This window comes from Lepus europaeus, chromosome 1, assembly GCF_033115175.1.
Source record: "Lepus europaeus isolate LE1 chromosome 1, mLepTim1.pri, whole genome shotgun sequence".
Classification (NCBI taxonomy): Eukaryota; Metazoa; Chordata; class Mammalia; order Lagomorpha; family Leporidae; genus Lepus; species Lepus europaeus.
This window is the reverse complement of record NC_084827.1, coordinates 1,106,617-1,127,229: the sequence shown is the minus strand read 5'-3', so window position 1 is coordinate 1,127,229 and position 20,613 is coordinate 1,106,617. Positions and strand designations below refer to the sequence as shown.

The window sequence follows — 20,613 nt, the reverse complement described above, 5'->3', positions numbered from 1 at the left end:
TACTGTCCCTGGGAGAGCAGTTGAAGATGCCCCAAGTACTTGGACCCCTGCTCCCATGTGAGGGGCTCAGAAGAAGCTCCTGACTCCTGGCTTCAGACTGGCCCAGCTCCAGCCATTGCGGCCATTTGGGGTGTGAACCAACGGATGGAAGCTGTCTCTATTGCTCTACTCTCTTTAAGTGTGCCTTTCAAATAAACAAACCTTTAAAAAAAAAATAGCTCTTTTTTAGTTAATAATAAGGTTTATGAGGAATCACAAAGATGACTTTTTGTTTTTATCTGAAAGCCAGAGCTACAAAGAGGGAGGCAGAAAGCGAAAGATGTATCTTCCAACTGCTATTCACTCCCAAAATGGTCACAACAGTTAGGGCTGATCAGGCAGAAACCAGGAGCCGGGAACTTCACCTGGGTCTCCCATGTGGGTGCATGGGCCCAAACACTTGGGCCACCTTCTGCTGCTTTCCGAGGTACATTAGCAGGGAGCTGATCAGAAGGTCAAGACATAAACCGGCACACCTAAGGGACGCTGGTGTCACAAGGAGCAAATTAATCCACTGGGCCAAAACACCAGCTTAGCAAAGATGGTTTTCAAGTTAAACATCCCATTCTAAAACTCTGGAGTCTAGTGACATCCTCAGTCAGCCCTCATAAAACTCCGGCTCCGGCTGCTGTGACCACTTGGAGAGTGAAACGCAGGTAGAAGACCTCTCTCTCCCTCCCTCTCTCTCTCTCCTTCTCTGTGTAACTTTCAAATAAATAAATAAATCCTTAAAAAAAATTATAGATCAGAAAATTTGAAAAATGGCATGTTAATTTTTGTTAAGACTTAGTGATGAACTATGGTCAATGAGTGCTCACTACAGTACTCTATTCTCAACATGACATACATAACTTATAATAAAAAACATAGCAATATTAGAAAAAAACTAAAGTTCAGTCTCTTTATATCATTAGAACTGAATGATTTTGAGTTGTTACTTAATATCATTATTTAATTTCTGATCTGTAAACTGTAGATAATTTACCTCACAGAATCTTGTATTTCAAGAATTTTCAGGGCCTTCCTTCTTCTAAAAAAAAAAAAAAAAAAAAAAAAAGATTTGCGCCACCACCTACAGTGCCGGCCTCCCATATGGGCACTGGTTCTAGTCCCGGCTGCTCCTCCCTCTGATCCAGCTCTCTGCTATGGCCTGGGAAAGCAGCAGAGAATGGCTGAAGTCACTGGGCCCTTGCAAAGCTCCTGGCTTCAGATCAGTACAGCTCCGGCCGCTGTGACCATTTTGGGAGTGAGCTAGCAGATGGAAGATTCTCTTTCTCTGTTTGCCTTTACCTCTCTGTAATTGTCTTTCAACCAAATAAAACTTTTAAGAAATGTATTTATTTTAAGTAAATTTACTTAAAGTCAGCAAGAGGGAGGAAAGAGACACAGAGAGATTTTCTAACTGCTGGTTCACTCCCCAGATGGCTGCAAAAGCCAGGGCTGGGCCAAGGCAGAACCAGGAGCTTCTTCCAGGTCTCCTACATGGCTGCAGGGAGCTAAACACTTGGGCCTGGATGGCTTATTAACAGGGAGCTGGATCAGAAGTGGAGTAGCTGGGTTTCAAACTGGCACCCATATGGGATGCCAGCGTTATAGCCAATGGCTTTATCAAGCTATGCTACAACATAGGCCCCACAGAATCAGTTTAAAAAATAAACCGCTGTGCTGGTGCTGTGCATAGTGAGTAAAGCTACCACCTGCAGAATCAGCATCCCATATGGGCATTGGTTCGAGACTTGGCTGCTCCACTTCCGATCCAGCTCTCTGCTATAGCCTGGGAAGGCATCGGAAGATGGCCCAAGTGCTTGGGCCCCTGTGCCCAAAGAGGCTCCTGGCTCCTGGCTTCAGATCGGCCCAGCTTGTGACATCGCGGCCATATGGGGAGCGAACCAGCAGATGGAAGACCTTTCTCTCTGTCTCTCTGCAACTCTTTCTATTTTTAAACTCTTAATATTTTTAAAAAAGCAATCAATATCTCTTACAGACACACAATCTGAGTTTCCCTATTAGAAGTCAGCAGTATAAAATTTTAGGTGGCAATGCTACTCTCAAATAAGCTGCACAGATTTGTCTTAAACATATTTTCCTCAATGACTCTACAACAGAAACGTTTATCAACCTTAACAAACATGCATACTACTCTGCATGACAATCTACTGGTTAACAGAATGCCAAACTTTATTTCTGAACTAAAAACACCAGTACCATCTAAGATGGTAACAACTATGTCTGCATTCAAAATAAGTGCCTTTGGGCCAGCGCCTTAGCCCACTTGGCTAATACTCCACCTGCGGCGCCAGCATCCCATATGAGCACCGGTTTCTAGTCCCGGTTGCTCCTCTTCCAGTGCAGCTCTCTGCTGTGGCCCGGGAAGGCAATGGAGGATGGCCCAAGTGCTTGGGTGCCTGCACTCGCATGGGAAAGCAGAAGGAAGCACCTGGCTCCTGGCTTCGGATCGGCATAGTTCCGGCCGTAGTGGCCATTTGGGGGGTGAACCAACGGAAGGAAGACCTTCCTCTCTGTCTCTCTCACTAACTATCTGTCCAAAAAAAAAAAAAAAAAAAAAAGACAAAATAAGTGCCTTGAAAAACCGCTCCAGAGGGAAGCGTCTGGCATCGATGCCTGTGTCCTACACTGAAGTGTGGGCAAGTTCCCCAGCCCCTGCTCCTCCAACACCATGGGTGGCAGTGGTCTTAACTCAAGGAGTTGGATTCTTGCCACTCATGTGGGAGACCTCGACTGTATTCCCTGCTCACTGGCCTAGGCAGGGCCTTGGCAGGCATGTGGGGAGTGAACCAGGAGACGGAGGAGTGCACGCTCCTGAACTCTGGTAAACGAGCAATCGCTCTGAAGAATGGAAATAGTAAAACAAAATCTATCAACTGCTCCTGAGGAAAAAAACTCATTACTGCAGATTTAAATCTTCAACTTGAATAAACAGAGGACAGGGGTGTAAATCCTTCCTCTAACAAAGTGTTAAAATGATCATTGCCTAACAATCTGACAAAGAATTAACACTTTCATCAACTGGTGCATCTTCACAGCATATCAGTAATTAAACAGACTTAACACGTACAGTTCCAGAAAGAACATCATGAGGACAACAGTTGAGAAGATGGCTCTTGCATACTCTGTCATCACTGAATTTGATTCGCTGGCGAGTAGTATCTCCTGTAATATAGAAAAGTTAACAACATTCAAGGTTAGACAACGGGGCGGTATTAATTTTCTGAGAGCCCTATTATTACTAGCATTTCATGTGTGGCTAAACACACATTTATAAATCAGCTCAAGAGGGATTAGTTTTTTACATAACCTCCTACAGAAAAACTATTTTAGACAACATGCAGTTGCAGTATGTGTACTGCACATAAAATTCAAATAGTCAAAGTAGAAAAGCAATGCATTCTGGTAAGTAGAGTACTTCGGAAAAGCACAGGATTGTAGAGCAGGAATGGACCTTACAGCTTATCGAGTCCAACTCCTTTGGAGTGCAGACGAGGCCCCGAGAGGTTAAGCGACTTGCAGCAGACCCACCAGGAGAGTTTCTACTGGTGTCCAGTGTTCCCTTCTTGACATTAAGCATGGATTCATTTCTTAATTATTTACATTAATTGAAAAACATAAAAAGTAATCTTGCAAACATTGCATACACACTGCGAATCCCCACTGAACCCCAGACGCCATTTCTTCCACTATTTTGTTCCAGCTGAGGTGTCTCCCTTTTGCTGCTGGGAGGAGTTAGAGAGGGTAGAATAACGTGTTTAAGAGTGTACAAACCTGGAAGAAGGACTTACACACCAGTCAAACAAAGGCACATTGCCTAAATGAAACGTTAACTTTATGCCTCCAAGGGTTCTATACCTCCAAGTTTTATGTAGTCTGTGCTATATACTGCCAAACTGGGTACACTTAAATTCAATCTGTCTTCATATAAAACATTACACCTAAGCAACAGAAGTATTCAATCTGCTTATCAAATATGACTATCTACTCAAAACTTTAAAGAATCTAAGAAAAAGAAAGGTAACTAGCTCTAGTAACAAAATACATGTTAATTTTTTTTGCTTAGATTCTCTGGAAAAATGAAAGAAAAAACTCATAGGTGTTTCCTCTTTCTACACAAAATGATAAGCCCTAAGAAACGTAGATGTTTTATTTCAGCCTTGAACTGAAAGCATCATTGATGAGTGAAAACCTACTGGTGAATCACTGAAGCAAAAAGTGTTAGTAACAGAAACAGTTGTAGTGACTTCTGTACTTCTCACTGATGCCTGGAGCACTACAAAGACTTTCAAAAAGGAAGTGATTCAATCATTTGAATTTCTGTATTTTCACACGAGTAACAAAAGAATTTTAAAACTTTACCCCTTCATATGGTCTTATATTGAAGAGTTTAATACACACTATAATTTTTAGATGGGGTAAGATGTTGTTCAAACTGTTTTAAATTGGTTAAAAAGATTTACAGAACATTCCGATTTGACATTTCTCAGAAAAGCTTCCAGCTAAGCTGACAGCTCCAGAGCAGTTCAACAATAGGTTTTCCAGAGGCTAGTCTCTATCTGGTCATCTCTGACACACTGTGGAGAGACCCATTAGTGTCCACGCCTGCTACTACGTGTAAAGGTGATTTTGGTGGTCCTCTCTGCTTTTTAAACACAACTGCTTTTGTTGCACATTCATTAACACATCTGAAAAGTTAGCGATAACTCACGGCTCGGCGAATGCGGGGCCTTTCTGACACTCCCTTGCAGACTGAAGTAGGCAGGCATAGATACATTGAACCTTTACAAATAAAACAAGGGGCCAGATTGTTCAGTCTGTACAGAATAGACTGCCAGCAGTTTCAATACAGCATCTAGAAGCACATGTTGACTGTAAAGATTCTTGTATATGAAAACAAAAGTGAACAAAATCAGCGTGTTCTATTTGTTGACACTGACTTAACAAGTATAACCCCAGAGTAGAATACGACTGACCATAGGTAACAGTCCAATGCTGGAGTTCTAAAAGTGGTCACTGCAACTGGGGTTTTAAAGAAAAGCTACATTTCCTCAAGACTAGGTAAGTGTGGCTTCTGGTCCTTTTGAATGATACTATGACAAACTCACATAACAACAGCACTGCTGTATTAGAGGCTTTTGCTTCCTATCACATACCAAAGAAAATGTATTTTAAACCTGCTCCCTAATTATGTTAAGCTCTTTATAAAAAATGATAAAATGTTTTAAATGGGGGCAAGGGGACCTTACATCTGGGAGTCTCCCTGCTACAAGTATCTAAGCTTTTTGATAATGCAGCACCAGTATCACTCTAGTGCTTTGTTAAACTGATGGCTCAAGGGTATAAGACAGGCCTTAGAATAAAATCAAGATTCATGAAGTTTTATTAATCAAACATTTCAAAAAGTAGGATGACTATTTTTGCTTAAGAAATCACCCTAAATCTAATATTAAGGTATGTGCCCTGAAGACACTGTGGTAAATTAAATACAATTCCAAATATGAACATAGCAGAGAGTAGCCCTGGTGAGCTTTTAAAAAAAAAATTTCCACAAAAGCGTACTAACAAAACTCCTGACTCCACCTGAATAGATGCTACCTAAACTTTTGAGAACTGTGGCTAACAAATACAGCTACTTATACTAGCCATTACAGAAGTCTCTGAAGTGGAGGTAACAAATCCTTACTAACTGAAGATGCAGAAGTAATATGAGAAGGACTAACAATTGAATACTTGTTTATTGGTATTTTTGAAATTCTGTTCAAGGGGCTTTTAGGTTAATACTTTATTTAACAATTGGACTATAGAACCAATAAATTATTTGGCCTTATGCCAGGAAAGTAAAATTTGGCTAAACCAATCAAGAACTTTTAAATAAAAATACTTTTTTAACTTTAGTTTCTGTCAAGCTATCTGGCCCAAACCATGTTTTTCAAAAAAAAAAAAAAAAAAAAAAAACAAAAAACAAACAAAAAAAAAAAACTAGGTAAAACAGTGCCCATTTAAAAACAAGCAAAAAAAAACCTAAGAGATTAGTAAGAATAAAATCTCTTAAATAATGTAAAAAACTGTGAGTTCAAATACTTTCTTTGGGTTTTCAGGACATACAGTCATATAAAAATCTGAACTCAGGGAAAAAAGTGCCCTGTCACACAACACTGGATAGAAATCAGAGAATTAAACCCACTGATATCACAGCCTCTGTGCCAGGCAATGGTGTTACAGAGGCACACAAGACAAGCTCCCTACCTGCAACCAGTCTGATCTGGATAAAGAAACAGGACACACAAATGAAGTAACAAGTAATACAAGATAGCATGACCTCAGTGCCAAATGGGTGTTTCAAATAGGTAGTGCTTCAGGAATTGACTAGAATGACCACCAAACACTGGACAGGCTGGGAAAGACAGAATAAAATCAAAGGACAGACAGGACTGAGAGCAAAGAAAAGAAGCAAAAATGAACATTCCAAACTGGAGCAGTATCCCTGACAAAGTTTACATAGGCAGGAAGCTTTGGTGAACAGTAAATCATATTTGGTTTTGGCAAATGCCTTTATTCAGGGTAGAATAGCAAAGTTGGAGTCAGAATATTTTTTGAGATAAAACTAGATTTTTTTTTCAATCCAGATTTTTAGTGTATAAGGTGCAAGAAGCTTTTTCTTTAAATGGAGCCAAAATTAGATCAAGCTATTTAAGTCAACAATAGCATTGCCCCACCTATAATATCAGAGATCTTTCTGCCCTACAACCTCTATAATCACTAATCATGCTTTGTACACAACTACAATGCTCAGTTTTTAGAATTGGAAATCTGATTTATAACTTTGGCAGGCAAAGCATCTTTCACGTAAAGAGAAGCAACGACACTCCTATTGATTATTTCCTACCAAGTAACAACTCTCTGACCTCCCTCTTATTCATCTCTGCATGAGTTTCATGAATTACAACCTTTATTTGAGAACACCTGAGTCATAGGTATATAACCTAACTTGGGATGCACATCATTCCTACCCAGGTATTCTACAACGTAACAAAGTTTGCAGCTGCACTGAGGCAGTCAGTTCCACTTGGACAGGTTACTTTATAAAGGAGGCTCCTGTCCAAATTGTCCTCAATACCATCATTCTCAGAATCCCCTTCAATCTGTTGGAATGGAAAAAACCACCCCACTGCAATTCCCAATGCCTGCCATCTTATGGTCCTGCCTTTTCTGAAACTGCTATGCTTACATTTTAGTAATAACACTTAGAGCCTCAGACGAGGTGTGTTCTGGCATCACTGTGGCACATGCTATTTTCCCGATTATCCACCCCCACCACCCCAGTGCCACCCCCCTTCTCCCTCCCGTACAGACAATAAACCACATGAACTTTCACAGATTTAGGTACTATTTTAAAAACATCAAAATTTTACTTTACCCATTCTCTCCGATGCTCCCTGTATTTTTATAAGCTGTGAGTGGATGACCATGCTATGTGATCAACAACTGTGAAGGCTAAGCAAAAGTGAACTGAGTTTAGTATTGTAATTTCAAAAGAACCTTAATGTTTGTAATATTTGACATAGTTCATGATATGCAGAAGCCTATTTTACTGCATATTATCAGGCAATAATGGCAAGCAATTCATAAAAGCAATAAGTATTTCTTTTGTACAGAATTAGCATAGAGCTTAGCTTAGGGAAAACAAAGAGGGAAGAGAAAACACAACAGCACACAAAGCAGTGGAGACAAGGGGGTGAGAGCTCTCCCCTACTTCCCAGTGTGACAGCCAAAGCCCTCCCTCCCACACTGGGACATTTCCAAGGGGCCACGTGTCACCGATGACTAGGGAGAGGACAGGTCCCAACTTCTACTAGGAAACTTATCTGAAAGGAAACTGGAGACGGAGAGAAAGTTGTAGAATTGGAAACAAAAGAGCTTCTCACTTCCCTGATCCCTTGAAGCCCCAAACGCAGAGAAGTGATCATCCCATTTAGCACTATTTGTTCCAGCACAAGCCGCCATGTTCCCGTGTGGGAACTATGCAAAGACCCATGGCCAATTCCATGGGTCCTGGGCAGGAAGAGACCTCGGTAAACACATGCAATCCTGTGTCTTCCCATGGCACCACGGGAAAAGCAGCTGAGTACTGCTGCGGGGTCACCACACTGGGAACTACCCTGATCACTTCTACACCCTCCTCACACTCTGTCATCAACTCTAACTTCGCCCACCTACCTGCATCTTCTTTAGAATTCAGTTGAAAATCTACCTACAGGAACCCTCTTGTAATTAATCTTTTGAATCATAAGTTTTTACATTACTTGTTTACTCTATGTTCCCAGTTTAACCCACTGTATATTTAACCACTTCAAGTACGGAGTTCATTTAATAGAAGGAAACATGTCTTAGTATATAGATGCTTTGAAAATATTTAATACGAGTAGTACATGTTAAAACTTTTCACTTATATATTTTCTTTGTGAGGGAAGGGAAGAAAGAATACTAAGCCACCCTCACTTATATACTGATTTCTGATAAAGGCTTGATGTTATTAAAACAGGCATTTTGTGTTTAATTTAATAAAAGTTTCCGAGTCTTGTCTGGAAAAAAAGAAAGAGTAGTACTAAGCCAAAGATGGCAACAGATAAACCAAATATGACAGTCAGCCTTCCAAACCTAACAAGGTCATTTCTTTCTAAGGGAACTTACAAAGTCATACTGAACAATAGTAACAGCCTTTCTTTCTTCCAAAGATGCTAACAGTACTATACAATAGAAACAGGATACCCTTCTCAATCCTTTGGTTCACAAGGCCTATAAACTTGAGGGTTTACAACAGGCAGTATCATCACCCTCTCCATTATCCACAGTACAAACCCAAAACTGTTTAAATGCGATGTTCATTGGATTAGAAATTTCTGAAACAAGTTTATTCATGCTGGATATGATCAAAGACTAATATTGTTTTCTAAATTTTTTGCACTTAGCCCACCTATCTATGAAAATCCATGCAATAAAATTTTCAATACTCGGGAGCTGGTGCTGTGGTGCAGTGGATTAACACCCTGGCCTGCAGTGCAAGCATCCCATATGGGCACCAGTTTGAGACCCGGCTGCTCCACTTCCAATCCAGCTCTCTTCTATGGCCTGGGAAAGCGGTAGAAGATGGCCCAAGTCCTTGGGCCCCTGCACCCGCGTGGGAAACCCAGGGGAAGCTCCTGGCTCCTGATCGGCTCGGCTCTGGCCACTGCGGCCAATTGGGGAGTGAACCATAGGATGGAAGATTCCCCCACCCTCCCCTCTGCCTCTCCTCTCTCTGTGTAACTCTTTCAAATAAATAAATAAATCTTCTAAAAAAATTTTCTTTTCAATACTCAGACTGGTATGAGAAAAAGCATGCAGCACCTGTAAAAGCTAAAAGAATGGTGAAGAGGACTGTGGAAACAAAAACACTGAAGTAGCCAACAGCTCTCTCTCACCCCCTGCCCCAACTCATTTTTCTCTTTACACAAGCAGAGTCTTAGCAATTGACAGGGATCAATGCCCTCACACTGGGGAGGGAGGGAGGGAAGTCCTACTTTAGGAAACCTATCAGCCTTTTTCTTGGATTTAAATGAAACATTAGTGAATCAGAGGAGAGAGACACGGCAAGAGATATTCCACTTCCCAAATGCCTGCAACAGTCAGGGATGGGTCAAACTAAAGCTAGGAGGCCAACTCTTCCCAGGTTTCCACATAAGAACTTGAACCTCTCAGGGTGTATGTACACCTACACCGGCAGGAAGCTGCAACTAGAAGCAGAGCCAGGACTTAAATCCAGGCAGTCCAAAATGGGACAGGAGTATCCCAAGCAGCATCTGAACCACTACATCAAAAGCCTGCCTAAATCTTATACTGACACATATCTGCAGAGCGGCCATTCTGACACAATAATCCAGAACCCAGGCATTTGCACAAAATTAGAAGTAACAAAAGCTATGAAGCTATGAAGGAACAGCTGAGAAGAATCAAAGAAAAAAGGACTGGCTGATTTACCTATCAAAAAAGACAAGTTTCTCATCAGTTGGTGATGGAAATAAGTCAACCAGACAACCTCCCAAATCTAAAACCAACAAAGGAGAACGAGAAAATAAATGAGAGGGGGCTGGCGCTGTAGCGCGGTGGGTAAAACTGCTGCCTGCAATGCCGGCATCCTATATGGGCACCAGTTCCAGTCCCAGCTGCTCCACTTCCAATCCAGTTCTCTGCTATGGCCTGGGAAAGCAGTAGAGGATGGCCCAGGTCCTTGGGCCTCTGCACTGTGTGGGAGACCCTGAGTAAGCTCCTGGCTTTGGATCAGCGCAGCAACGGCTGCTGCAGCCAGTTGGGGAGTGAACCAGAGAATGGAAGACCTCTCTCTCTCTCTACCTCTCCTTCTCTCTGTGTGACTCTTTCAAATGAATTAATCTTAAAAAAAAAAAAAAGAAAAGAAATGAAGACAGCAAAGAATACCAGTGACAGGCAACCCAATGGTAAAGGAAGGAAGTCAAAATGCAAAGCAGGTTACAGTGAAGGAGATGCGAGCCTTGTAACTACTGAAAACACTCAGCAGCAATACTGTGTCACACTGGGTACACACCAAATTCCAAACAAGCGTCCACTCTGAGAGACTGAAACCATGAAGGGGAACACAGGGACTTCCTTTGTAAAGCTTTATTTGCTTTTTAAAGGTTGATGAAAATATACAAGATAACATTTGTACATTTACCTAGGTGTTTGTCCTCTGTAATTTTTAAAACTTTTTTTCAAAATCAGATGCCTACTTCTATAAGCAGTATCACAGAATGCATCACTTAAAAATAAACATAACTTCCCATTGGATTTTTGGTCCCAAGATTATCAGAGTAAAAAGAGGAAAGAAATGTCCGTAATCTCTAAGGAAATGTACAAATAACTAAAACAACTCAGCAATCCAAGGATACAAAGGTTCTATTGCTCTCAACAATTACGACACCCTAAAGCCCATCTCCCGCTAACAGAATAGGACAAACTAAATCCTAACACAAGAATTTCTTGAAACACTAATAATGGTTTCTAGATTGATTTATTTCTTCCTTCCTTCCTTTCCTTCTCTTTCCCTCCCTCTCCCTCTTCCTCTCCAGTGTTTCTACTCCAGAGTTCTGATAAGCAACTCTTCCCACAGCTAAGTATCTTTTCCCATTACCTCTCTGGAATCAGTTGGTAACAACTTGCACAGACCAGAACACTACAGACAGGTGAGAATCAAGCCACAGGAAGTAATCTCCACCTGGCACTCCAGATGCTCCCCACCTCACAGGTTTGTATTTCGGCCAATCATTTCTACTTACAGGCTGGGTACACAGAGTTCAAAGTGTTGGATTTGTACAAAAGATGATTTTAGTTGTCACAGTATTTCATCAACTTGACATTTCAAACTTCACCTAGTCACTTAATAAGAAAGTTATTCATCATTATTAAGTCAAGGAAAGTTTCCATTTGAAAAGTATGCATGTAACACACCCAGCAGGCTCCAAGTGTTAGCACAGGGAACCCTAAGTGACATCAGAGTCCAGTTCTTTCTACACACCATTTTGTTTTCATTGTATTTATTGTTAGTGATATAAACATTTTTAAAAAATTAGGGAGTTGACAAAGAAAACAAACAAAAAACAATTAAAAAAACAGTAAAGGTAAAAAAATTAGTAAAGGAGGCAAAGTGTGACTAACAAAAGGGGTCCCTTCATCTAGAACTGGGCTTCTCAAACTGTTAAATGGTGCATCACCATCATTTAGAGGGGCTTCTTAAAACAAAGACTGCTGGTCCCCATCCCCAGAATTTGATTTAGTAGGTGAGCCCAAAAATCTGCATTTCTAACAAGTTCACAGGTGATACTGAGTTTGCTGGTCTAAGTCAGGTCCACGTTTTGAGAATCACTGATTCAGAATAGTGATCTACAAACTTTTTTAAAGGGCCAGACTTGCCAACCGTATGATCCCACTGCAATAATTCGATTCAGCTGCTGTAAGGCAAACCAGCCACGTACATGTATGAATGGACAGTGTGTTCCAATAAACTTTACTTACAAAAACAGGCCACCGGTGCCAGTCCCTGATGTAAAACATATCCTTAGGCAATAGAAAAGAATATATTGTGTTAACTAATAGGGCAGAATACAGAACAGAACAGCTAGGTATATTATCAGATACTAGCCAACAAATATCCAACCTCTTCTACTGAAAAGCAAAGTTTTAGAAAGTTAACTCTAAAGGAGAAAATTGGAGAAAAAAAAAAAAAAGAATAGGTTTGCAGATATCTGAGGTCTCAAGAAGATAAGAATAAAACAATTTACCATACTCAGGAGACACGACAAAAGATTCAGCAAAGGCAGCGGGTTAAATTCTTTTCATGTTGAGTCAGATAGGTCAAACATCAGTTGTACATGGTTCACAACTAAATCAGAACATATGGTCAATAATGAATGTTTTTTAGAAACAAATTTTAAATATCCTTTCTGTGACCTACATTAAATAGCAAAATGTGACATTTATTCAGCTGACTGAATTACACTCTATTTCCTAATGGCTTTAACTTCTAAAACTCCTAAGTTATTCACCAAAAACAAAAACATTAAGTTGTAGACAATTCCAGTTTTTAGGTATGACTTTTCTCCATAAACTCATTAACCTTATGAAATTGAGTAACTGGTCTATTTTGGCCGGTTCTTCCAACTTACATCCTAACTTACATGCTTGCTGCGTAAGAATTTAAACCAAAAAAGAAGCATTATGACTTTTTCTTCAGGTGCCAAAGCCACAAGATTCCCATCAGAAACTTACCCTCTTTAACTCCCTCCTTCCTTCTCCAGCAAGATGTTCCAACTTCCTTCATCTTCTTAGTCTATAATCCTTAGTGGACTGAATAAATTGGGTATAATTGTTTATGTTCCCTCAAGAACTACACTAAGACCTTGAAGCAGTCAGTGTACTTCCAATGTCTTTCTGGAATTCCATTCTGGAGGAAATTTGCCTCACGGACTTAGTTTTGATGCCTCAGCGATAAACGCCTACTTTCTCAATCCCACTGCTTGCCTGAACCCTTACCAACTTCCAGCTTCAACGCCACTGTCACTGAACACCGTCTCACTGAACCTGGCCTTGATGCACAGTACCCACTTGCCTCTAAACTCCTACTATTTATCCTTATGTGACCTCCTAAACTAAACTAAAAGTGTTTATTTGCTGCTTATGCAGAGATAAGACCAAATAATTTTTCTTCAGTATCAATTTTTTTCTCTCACATAAAAGAAATGTCTCACAAGCATAGGGTTACTTGAGCAGAGCTAAGTAACTATAGACTCCAGAGACAATGCAGGGTTGCATGAGGTAATTTTACTGTTTTCTGGACTGCACCATAGATAAAATATTACTCAGCGTTCGAAATGCAAAATGAAGAAGGCTTCTTAAACTGATTAACTATGAAAGTGCTAACAGAACTTTTAGGGTTTTGGATATGCCTAGAACTCGACATAAAGTAAAAAAAAATTACTGAAAATGAGACATACTACTGTTTATGTTTGCTAAAATTTCGTTAAATGTTAAAGAATTTACAGGCTTTGGACTAAAATATACCTCATTATTATTTCAAATATGTGTGCCTATACATTAAAGGCTACGCCTCCTTCACCTAAAATGAACAACCCAACTGAAATAAAAGAATGGCTCTCCACTAACCAAGATATAAATATTGTTCATTATGTTAGTGAGAGGAAATTAAAGAGAACATGCTTTCAACGCTGATGACAAGTTAAGGACCACAGATTACAGCAAAGTATAAAGAAGAAAATCCACCAAAGGAAATACTACTCCAATCTTTGATTCAACAGTTTTGCAGACAGGCAGGATCTCATCCTGTCCTATGGCCTGCACTCCGAGTGACACACAACTGACACCATCAACAGTTAACTTAGTTTCTGAACTGCATTTTCCTGGGTATCTCCTTTCAGTTTTACGTGCCATATGCTGTAACTACCATTACCTCTAACAGATTTTTGAGGAACTCTATCATACAGTTAGGACAACTGCCATCGCAATAGCTAAAATCACCGAAGTCTGAACCTGTCCAAACCACTCCCTAACTACGGGGGCCACACTGCTGCTCTAAAATGCTTCAGCCTACATTCTGTTGGTCTGAGGGCAGGCTGTCCTTCCCGGCTTGATTTATAACCTCTCAGAGATGGTATCTGCTCCCATGAAAGGTGTATGCAACTAAGAGATATGGAACTCTTGCAAGTACCTTCTACAACTTCCCTAGTTTCTAAACTTGGGATGTTATCTAAATCCATACCTCAGATTTTGTTCAATTGCTATACTCTGCATTTTTCACGCCTTTCTGAGATCAGGACCATAAACTTACAATGAAACTGTTGTGGACAAGAGGGTTTTCACTAAGAGACATTCATGCAATTAACCTAACCCAGCAAAAATGACCACAGTCTGTGTGAGGCCACTGGGTTCCTCTAACAACTGCACTGACAATTCTCAAACTTTTTCTTAAAATCCCCTGTACAGCTTCTCCTATTAAATAGATTATGTTCAGGGAAACACTCTCTCCCCCCCTTTATTAATGCTAACAATTAAAACAGAAAGGTATTTAAAGAATGTAATGAATCTGAGATAAAATACTAATAACTGATATCTACTTATGGGCCCTCCTTTCTAAAAAACTTAAAATATATTTTTAACATTATTTGACTATAACATAGGAAATTATTTGGCTTCCCATATAACAAATTAGAGATTTAACTTGAGGCAAAAAAGGTTAAGTGACTTACCCAAGGTTACAATTAGAGGTACAGCAGGGGCTAGAAACCAGGTCTCCTGAGTCTCAGCCCAGTGATCTTTTCCTTAGCCCATGATGCCTTATCAGAAAAATCCAAATACAGTCAGACCCCCAGTTATATGGGTATGAGTTACACTGATTCACATATACAAACTTTATATAGTGTGACCAATGTTTCAACTCACGCGGTACCCTGCTTCCATTTATGCAGTATGCCAGGCATCGGCACGATTTTCAGTGGCACACAGGCGGTTGCCACCACCAGGGCCCTAGGCAAAATTGCAAAGAAGGCAAAGTTTGTCTTTGGCCCTCCCACTTCCCTTATGCATTCCTCTCCCACCTCCTTGTAATCCCCCTGCCCGGCCTCCCAGCACCATCATGCTACCCCTCTGATTGTTCAAAGCCCCCCACTTCCACCACTCACCCAAGACTGTCCTGTCTCCAAGTGCCCAGTGACCAAAATTACCTCTCCATTTCCCTGCTACCGAAATTTCTATTCCTTAAGATTCCAATGAAGTTTAGGTAATCTAAATGATTAAGTGAAGCCAATAATTCAAGAGAAGGTACATTTAACTAAGGCTTAAAGCTCCAAGGAGTTTAAAAAGGAACGAATAACTGTTGGTGTCACTCAAACCCTTCACATACAAGGACCCTAAGGACTGAAGAAGGCAGTGCTACCTTGAGACTTGCTCTCCAAAAAGACAGTTTCTGGGATAAGACAAAAAAAAAAAAAAACAAAAAAAACAAAAAACCACACACAGAGCTGCCTACATATCCTCTCCTACCTACCTACCTGCCTACCTGCCTACCTTTTCCATCTCTCTCCCACCTCCTGGATCCCCATTTCCACCTCTAGTGCCAAAGACACGCAACAGCATTCCTCATAAGCTGTTTTTGTGTCCAAGAAAAGCCTTCCCACTATATAGCTTCAAATTACATGCTGCTACTCAGAGACATATCCATGTTCCCCTGTCCCTGGGTAACTTGAAGTTGACTGTATGCTAAAAAACAACTATCCTAATTATTTAAAAGTCCTGAGTCATAAAATGAAGTACGTAAACTCATTAGATACTGGCAAGGAGGAAAAGAATGTTCTAATCCTATCTGTATATGTAAAAACTAATTTGGCGATCTAAAAAATTATTCTTTTCCTTTAAAGAGATGTGTTTCTTCTGACCGAATACAGCAGTGAAAATCCAGTCATTTCAGCTAAATAATATTGTGCACTTGTAAACATGAGTTCATTCATAAATCCTCTGTCTGGAGGCAAAAAAAAAAAAATCCAGTAACAGACACATAAAAATATATAAATTTATTTGCATACAGAGTGGACTTTAAGAAATCCACAGTTTGCTGACTACACACAGAAGAACTTTTTTTCTTATTTTTAACTTAGCCTTACAATACTAGATGGGGCTGTCTGGTTCAGAAATTTTATCAGTTGATGGCTACCTTGATCCAATTAAAACACCCAGTAAAATTCGAAAATACAATTCATGCAGAAGACACCAGTGGTATCCATCAAGGATTGAAGGATCATGTAAAGTAAGCCTTAAATGATTTCTAAAATTACAAAGATTGGTTTAGATCCTTGATGAAGCCCCTTCCCAGTACCTCTCATGTTGGAAAAGGAGCAATGTTAACACATGTTTGAGTGATAAAGTAACCATTCTTACCTAAATATGAAAAATGGTAACAAAAGTTTCTCCAGTGGCATTTTAAATTAACTTCCAATGGCTTACAAAACAAAATAACTCATTTTCTTCCAATCTTTCCCTCCACTTCCACACAACCACAAGTCGGTTTGCAATCACCATCTACACCTGTTTATGGTCTACAAAGCAAGTTCCCAATGGGGGTGTCTGTTAAAACTGAGCTGCGAACACTGAAATGCCATTAATTTGAAAACCATTATTTTTAACCTACTCACACATTTTGCTGCAAAGTACTCAAGTGCATTATAAGAGCGACTGCTATAAACTAAATTTAAGAGTGGGCCATTTCTCTAGTTAGGCAATTCAAATTACTCGTCAAGAAAAAGCTCTTAGCCTCCACAAGCCACCTATGAAAACAAGCCAGGATGCCGCTTCGCTTTGAAGAAAGGCCTGAGCTGCACCTCTCCTCCGTGTTAGTGTCAATTTCGGCTGCACCGGAGTCGTTCCTAACTATCAGCAGCAACAGCCCCGCGTGTCTTCAGTTCAAGCTCTCCGTGACAGAGGCGACCCGGCGCTCGCTGGGTTTCCAGCCTCTGCCTCGAGTCACTCGGGGGCTTTGTTTCCCTCGAGTCTGCCTCCCTGGGGCCGAATTCTCAGGACGGTTCTCTGCGGGGCACACGCGAGCTAGGTCGGCATGCACGGCACAAAGCCTCTGGCACGTCGTCTAACAAGATGGTGGTCTCGACAGAACAGGCCGTAACAATTTCCCCCACAAAATGGGGCCAAACACTCCCACCGCAACAAACATGGTTTGGGTCAGATGCTCCATCCACGGGGCGGGCCGTGCGGGGCTCGCGCGGGCGGCGGCGGAGCTCGGGGCCGAGGCCTCGCGACAGCCCCAGGGAGGACGTGGGCTCCCCCGGCCCGGCCAAGTCCACGGGAACAGCACAAACTCTCCTTTCTGCCTCCGGCCCCGCCTCACCCCATTGGCAGCAGTTCCCGCCAATCCGCTCCGTCACCACCCCCCGAGCCCGCCTGCCCGGCCCTGATTGGACGGGACGGGAGCCGGGGACCTCGTGGTACCAATCTGGGAGCCCCTTCCTCAGCCCCGCGCGCGCGCCCAGGTGCGCCCTCGGGCCCTGCCCTCGCCGGCCGCCCCCTCCCCCACCCCGGGGCGCCGGCCCAGACTTACCGTCCCGGGAGGTGCCCATCAGCTGGTCCAGCATGGCGCGCATCTGGGCCTGCGCCGACATGGCGGCGGCGGCGGCGCGGGCGGCCGGGCGGGGGTGGGGCGCAGGCCGGGCCCTTCCGGGCGGGGGGCTGAGGGAGAGGGGCAGGGGGCGGCGCGGCGCTGCCTCGAGGCGAGCGGAAAGGGAGCCGGAGCGGCTGCGGCGGAGTCCAGGCTGCGCTGCTCACGACGCCGCGGACGTGGGGGACGGCAGCCCCGCCAGCGACCCTCGCGCCCTCACTCTCCGTCCGGGCCCCGGGGCAGCAGCGACGCGGGCTGAGCGAGCGCTCGCCTCCGACACGGCCACCCGCCAGACGCCGTCAGCCCCCCCTCCGAGCTCTGACGCCGCTCGCCGCCACCGTCGCCGCGACGGGAGCGCGCACGCCGCCCGCGCACGGTCGTTTCCCGCGGAGGCTCCGCCAACCGGCGCCCAAGTGCGTCGGCTCGGCCCGCCCCGCCTGGGCGGGGCTCCGCCCTAACGGCTCCGGGGCGCGTGCACGCGCGCGGCGCCCGCCCCCGGCTCCCGGATCTCGCGAGACGCGGCGTTCCGAGGCCACTCCGGAGCCGGATCGGCCCCAAGGCGCCAAAGCTCGCGGGGCGGGCGAGGCGGGCCGCGATTGGCGCGCTGCGCCGGGGGTGGGCGGAGCCCGGCGGGGACGCCGCCTTCCGGGAGGCCCGTGAGGAGGGGAAGGCGCTGCTGCGCGAGGCGGCGCCGTCCGCTCCGTGGGGAGCGGGTCCGGGAGGTTTGGCGGCCCGAGCTCTGGCCCGAAGCGCTCGGAGCCGGTGTGCCGGGCCTCATGGACCTCGCTGGGCGCCGAAGCCGAGCCGCGCGGCCTTCCGTGTCGCTCCGGTGTGAGACGTGCGCGTCTTCGAACTGTCGGCCCCTGAAGTGCGGCGAGCCGCACCGTGAGCGCCCTGCACGGCTCCTCAAGTGCCGCACGGTGGACGCCGGCCCCGCGGCCCCGCACCGGTGTCCGGGTGCGCACGTCGACCTCGGCCCGCGGCTGTCCGGTCGTCCCCCGTGCACGTGCGCTCTTCCCGCGCCTCTCCAGAACTCCCGGGGGCACCCGGGGCCCAGGCCAGCCCCGCGCCTCTCCCTTCCCCCTTGCCCACGTCCAGGTCGGGCTCCGTCACCGCTGTGCCCCGGGAGCGTTCCCTGGGGTCTGACGGCCACCCCGGGGACACTGCCTGGGCCGGATCCCGCCCCCCCTTGGTGTGCGCGGACGTCCGGCCCGCGATCCCGGGCCGAGGGCCTGGGGCAGCTCGGCGCTGATGACTTGCCCAGCCCCACTTCGGACGGGTTGTTAGGTACTTCGGCGTGTACTCTGCCCTCACCCCTGAGAAGTCGGTTCTGTGAGCGCTGCTGGGAAGCTGGCTGGCTGCTTCAGAATTGCACTCTGCCTCTCTGGGACCCTGCTTTTCAAATCAAAACAACTGTATTGTTTGCCTTTTCTGCAGTTTTCCTTTGATGTATCTGGATGTGGATTTATATTACTACTTCTACTAGGGGTTCCCTGAATAATGACCATTCATTTCAGATGCATGAAGTATTTCATCAATTCAGGAAATGTTTTGCTGTTACCACCTCAGATCTTGTCACTTCCTCTAATTTCTGGACTTCCACATATATATTAGATAGTTTCCAGTGTATCTTCTATATCTCTTCACCCGTTTTAACCTTAGCATTTATTTAGTGAGAGAAATACACAGGAAAGTGAGGGCTTTGTTTAAGGAGACAGGAGTCTAGAAGCAGAAGCTGAGAAGTCCAGAGCAGGCCGGGAGCCATGTAGCTCTTCACTCTTGCTACTGTACTTTCTATCTTGTCTTTTTTTTTTTTTTTTTTTTTTTAGATTTATTTATTTGAAAGAGGAGAGAGGTCTTCCATTCACTGGTCCACTCCCCAAATGGCCGCAGTGGCCAGAGCTGTGCCGATCAGGAGCCAGGAGCTTCTTCCGGGTCTTCTACGCAGGGGCAGGGGCCCAAGGCCCCAGGCCATCTTCTACTTATTTCCCAGGCCATTAGCAGACAGCTGGATCCAAAATGGACCAGCCAGACTTCAACCGGCACCCATATGGGATGCACACTGCAGACAGCGGCTTTACCCACTATGCCACAGCGCCAGCCCCTCTGCCTTGTCTTTTGAAGCTGCCTTCTTAACATTTTTTTTCAGGCAAATTTTATTGTTTATCTGTATCTAATCTGATGTTAAATCCACCAATTTAATTTTTTATTTTTCAGTTCTAGAATTATTGGTTTCTTTTTCAAATGTACTAAGTCACACTTTATATAATTCCCTTATGAAATTTCCAGGCTTATCTATTCTTTGACCCTAGAAAGCAGAGGTCTTGTCTGAGGTTGCCAGTTCTAATATCAGATGGTGATTATGGATCTGTTGCTGTTTTCGCCAGTCTCAAGTATGAGGTCATGTGTATATGTACATATATGTGTGTCTGGTTATCTCTGTGCACTGAACATGTATTTGATAAAAAGATGAATAGGAATGATATAAGCCATACTTTTAGAATATAATGCTACCTGCCTCCAGAGAGAATTTTTAATTTTTCTGCTAGGTAACTGAAGATATTATTAGTCAGGTACTGCCGTAACATAAGCCTCAGTTTCTCTCAACCACTAAATAACAAAATGGACTGAAAGGCCGGCAGTGTTTCCAGGCGTTTCACACCTGAGGGCCATCTCCAGGGTCCATGCTCTTGGTGGATGGTTTATCAGAATTCCTACCTTGGTGAGCCTACACTGCTTTCTTAAAATGTTTGTTTATTTATTTTAAAGGCTGATTGAGAAAGACAGACACACAAATCTTTCATCCACTGAGGTTCACTACCCCAGATGCCACCAGCAGC

The 20,613-nt window shown here is 43.8% G+C and overlaps 1 protein-coding gene across 8 annotated transcripts in view; it reads right to left on the bottom strand.

Annotated features, from left to right (window-relative positions):
• LUC7L2 (LUC7 like 2, pre-mRNA splicing factor) overlaps window positions 1-17,820 on the bottom strand; it is a 61,687-nt gene extending 43,867 nt beyond the window's left edge. For 2 of the 8 annotated variants that reach the window (XM_062208077.1, XM_062211022.1), the window contains exons 1-3: window positions 16,546-16,601; window positions 4,757-4,827; window positions 3,116-3,210 (exon numbers count right to left, since the gene is read on the bottom strand). In XM_062208077.1, coding sequence (XP_062064061.1) covers window positions 3,116-3,210; window positions 4,757-4,827; window positions 16,546-16,586 — 207 coding nt within the window. In that variant the 5' untranslated portion in view covers window positions 16,587-16,601. Of the gene's footprint in view, window positions 1-3,115; window positions 4,828-7,465; window positions 12,338-12,380; window positions 14,840-16,545; window positions 16,602-17,716 lie in introns of those variants that run through there. The other 6 variants (XM_062209532.1, XM_062208780.1, XM_062212426.1 and 3 more) reach the window with 6 other exon arrangements.
• Between the last annotated feature and the right edge of the window lie 2,793 nt (window positions 17,821-20,613).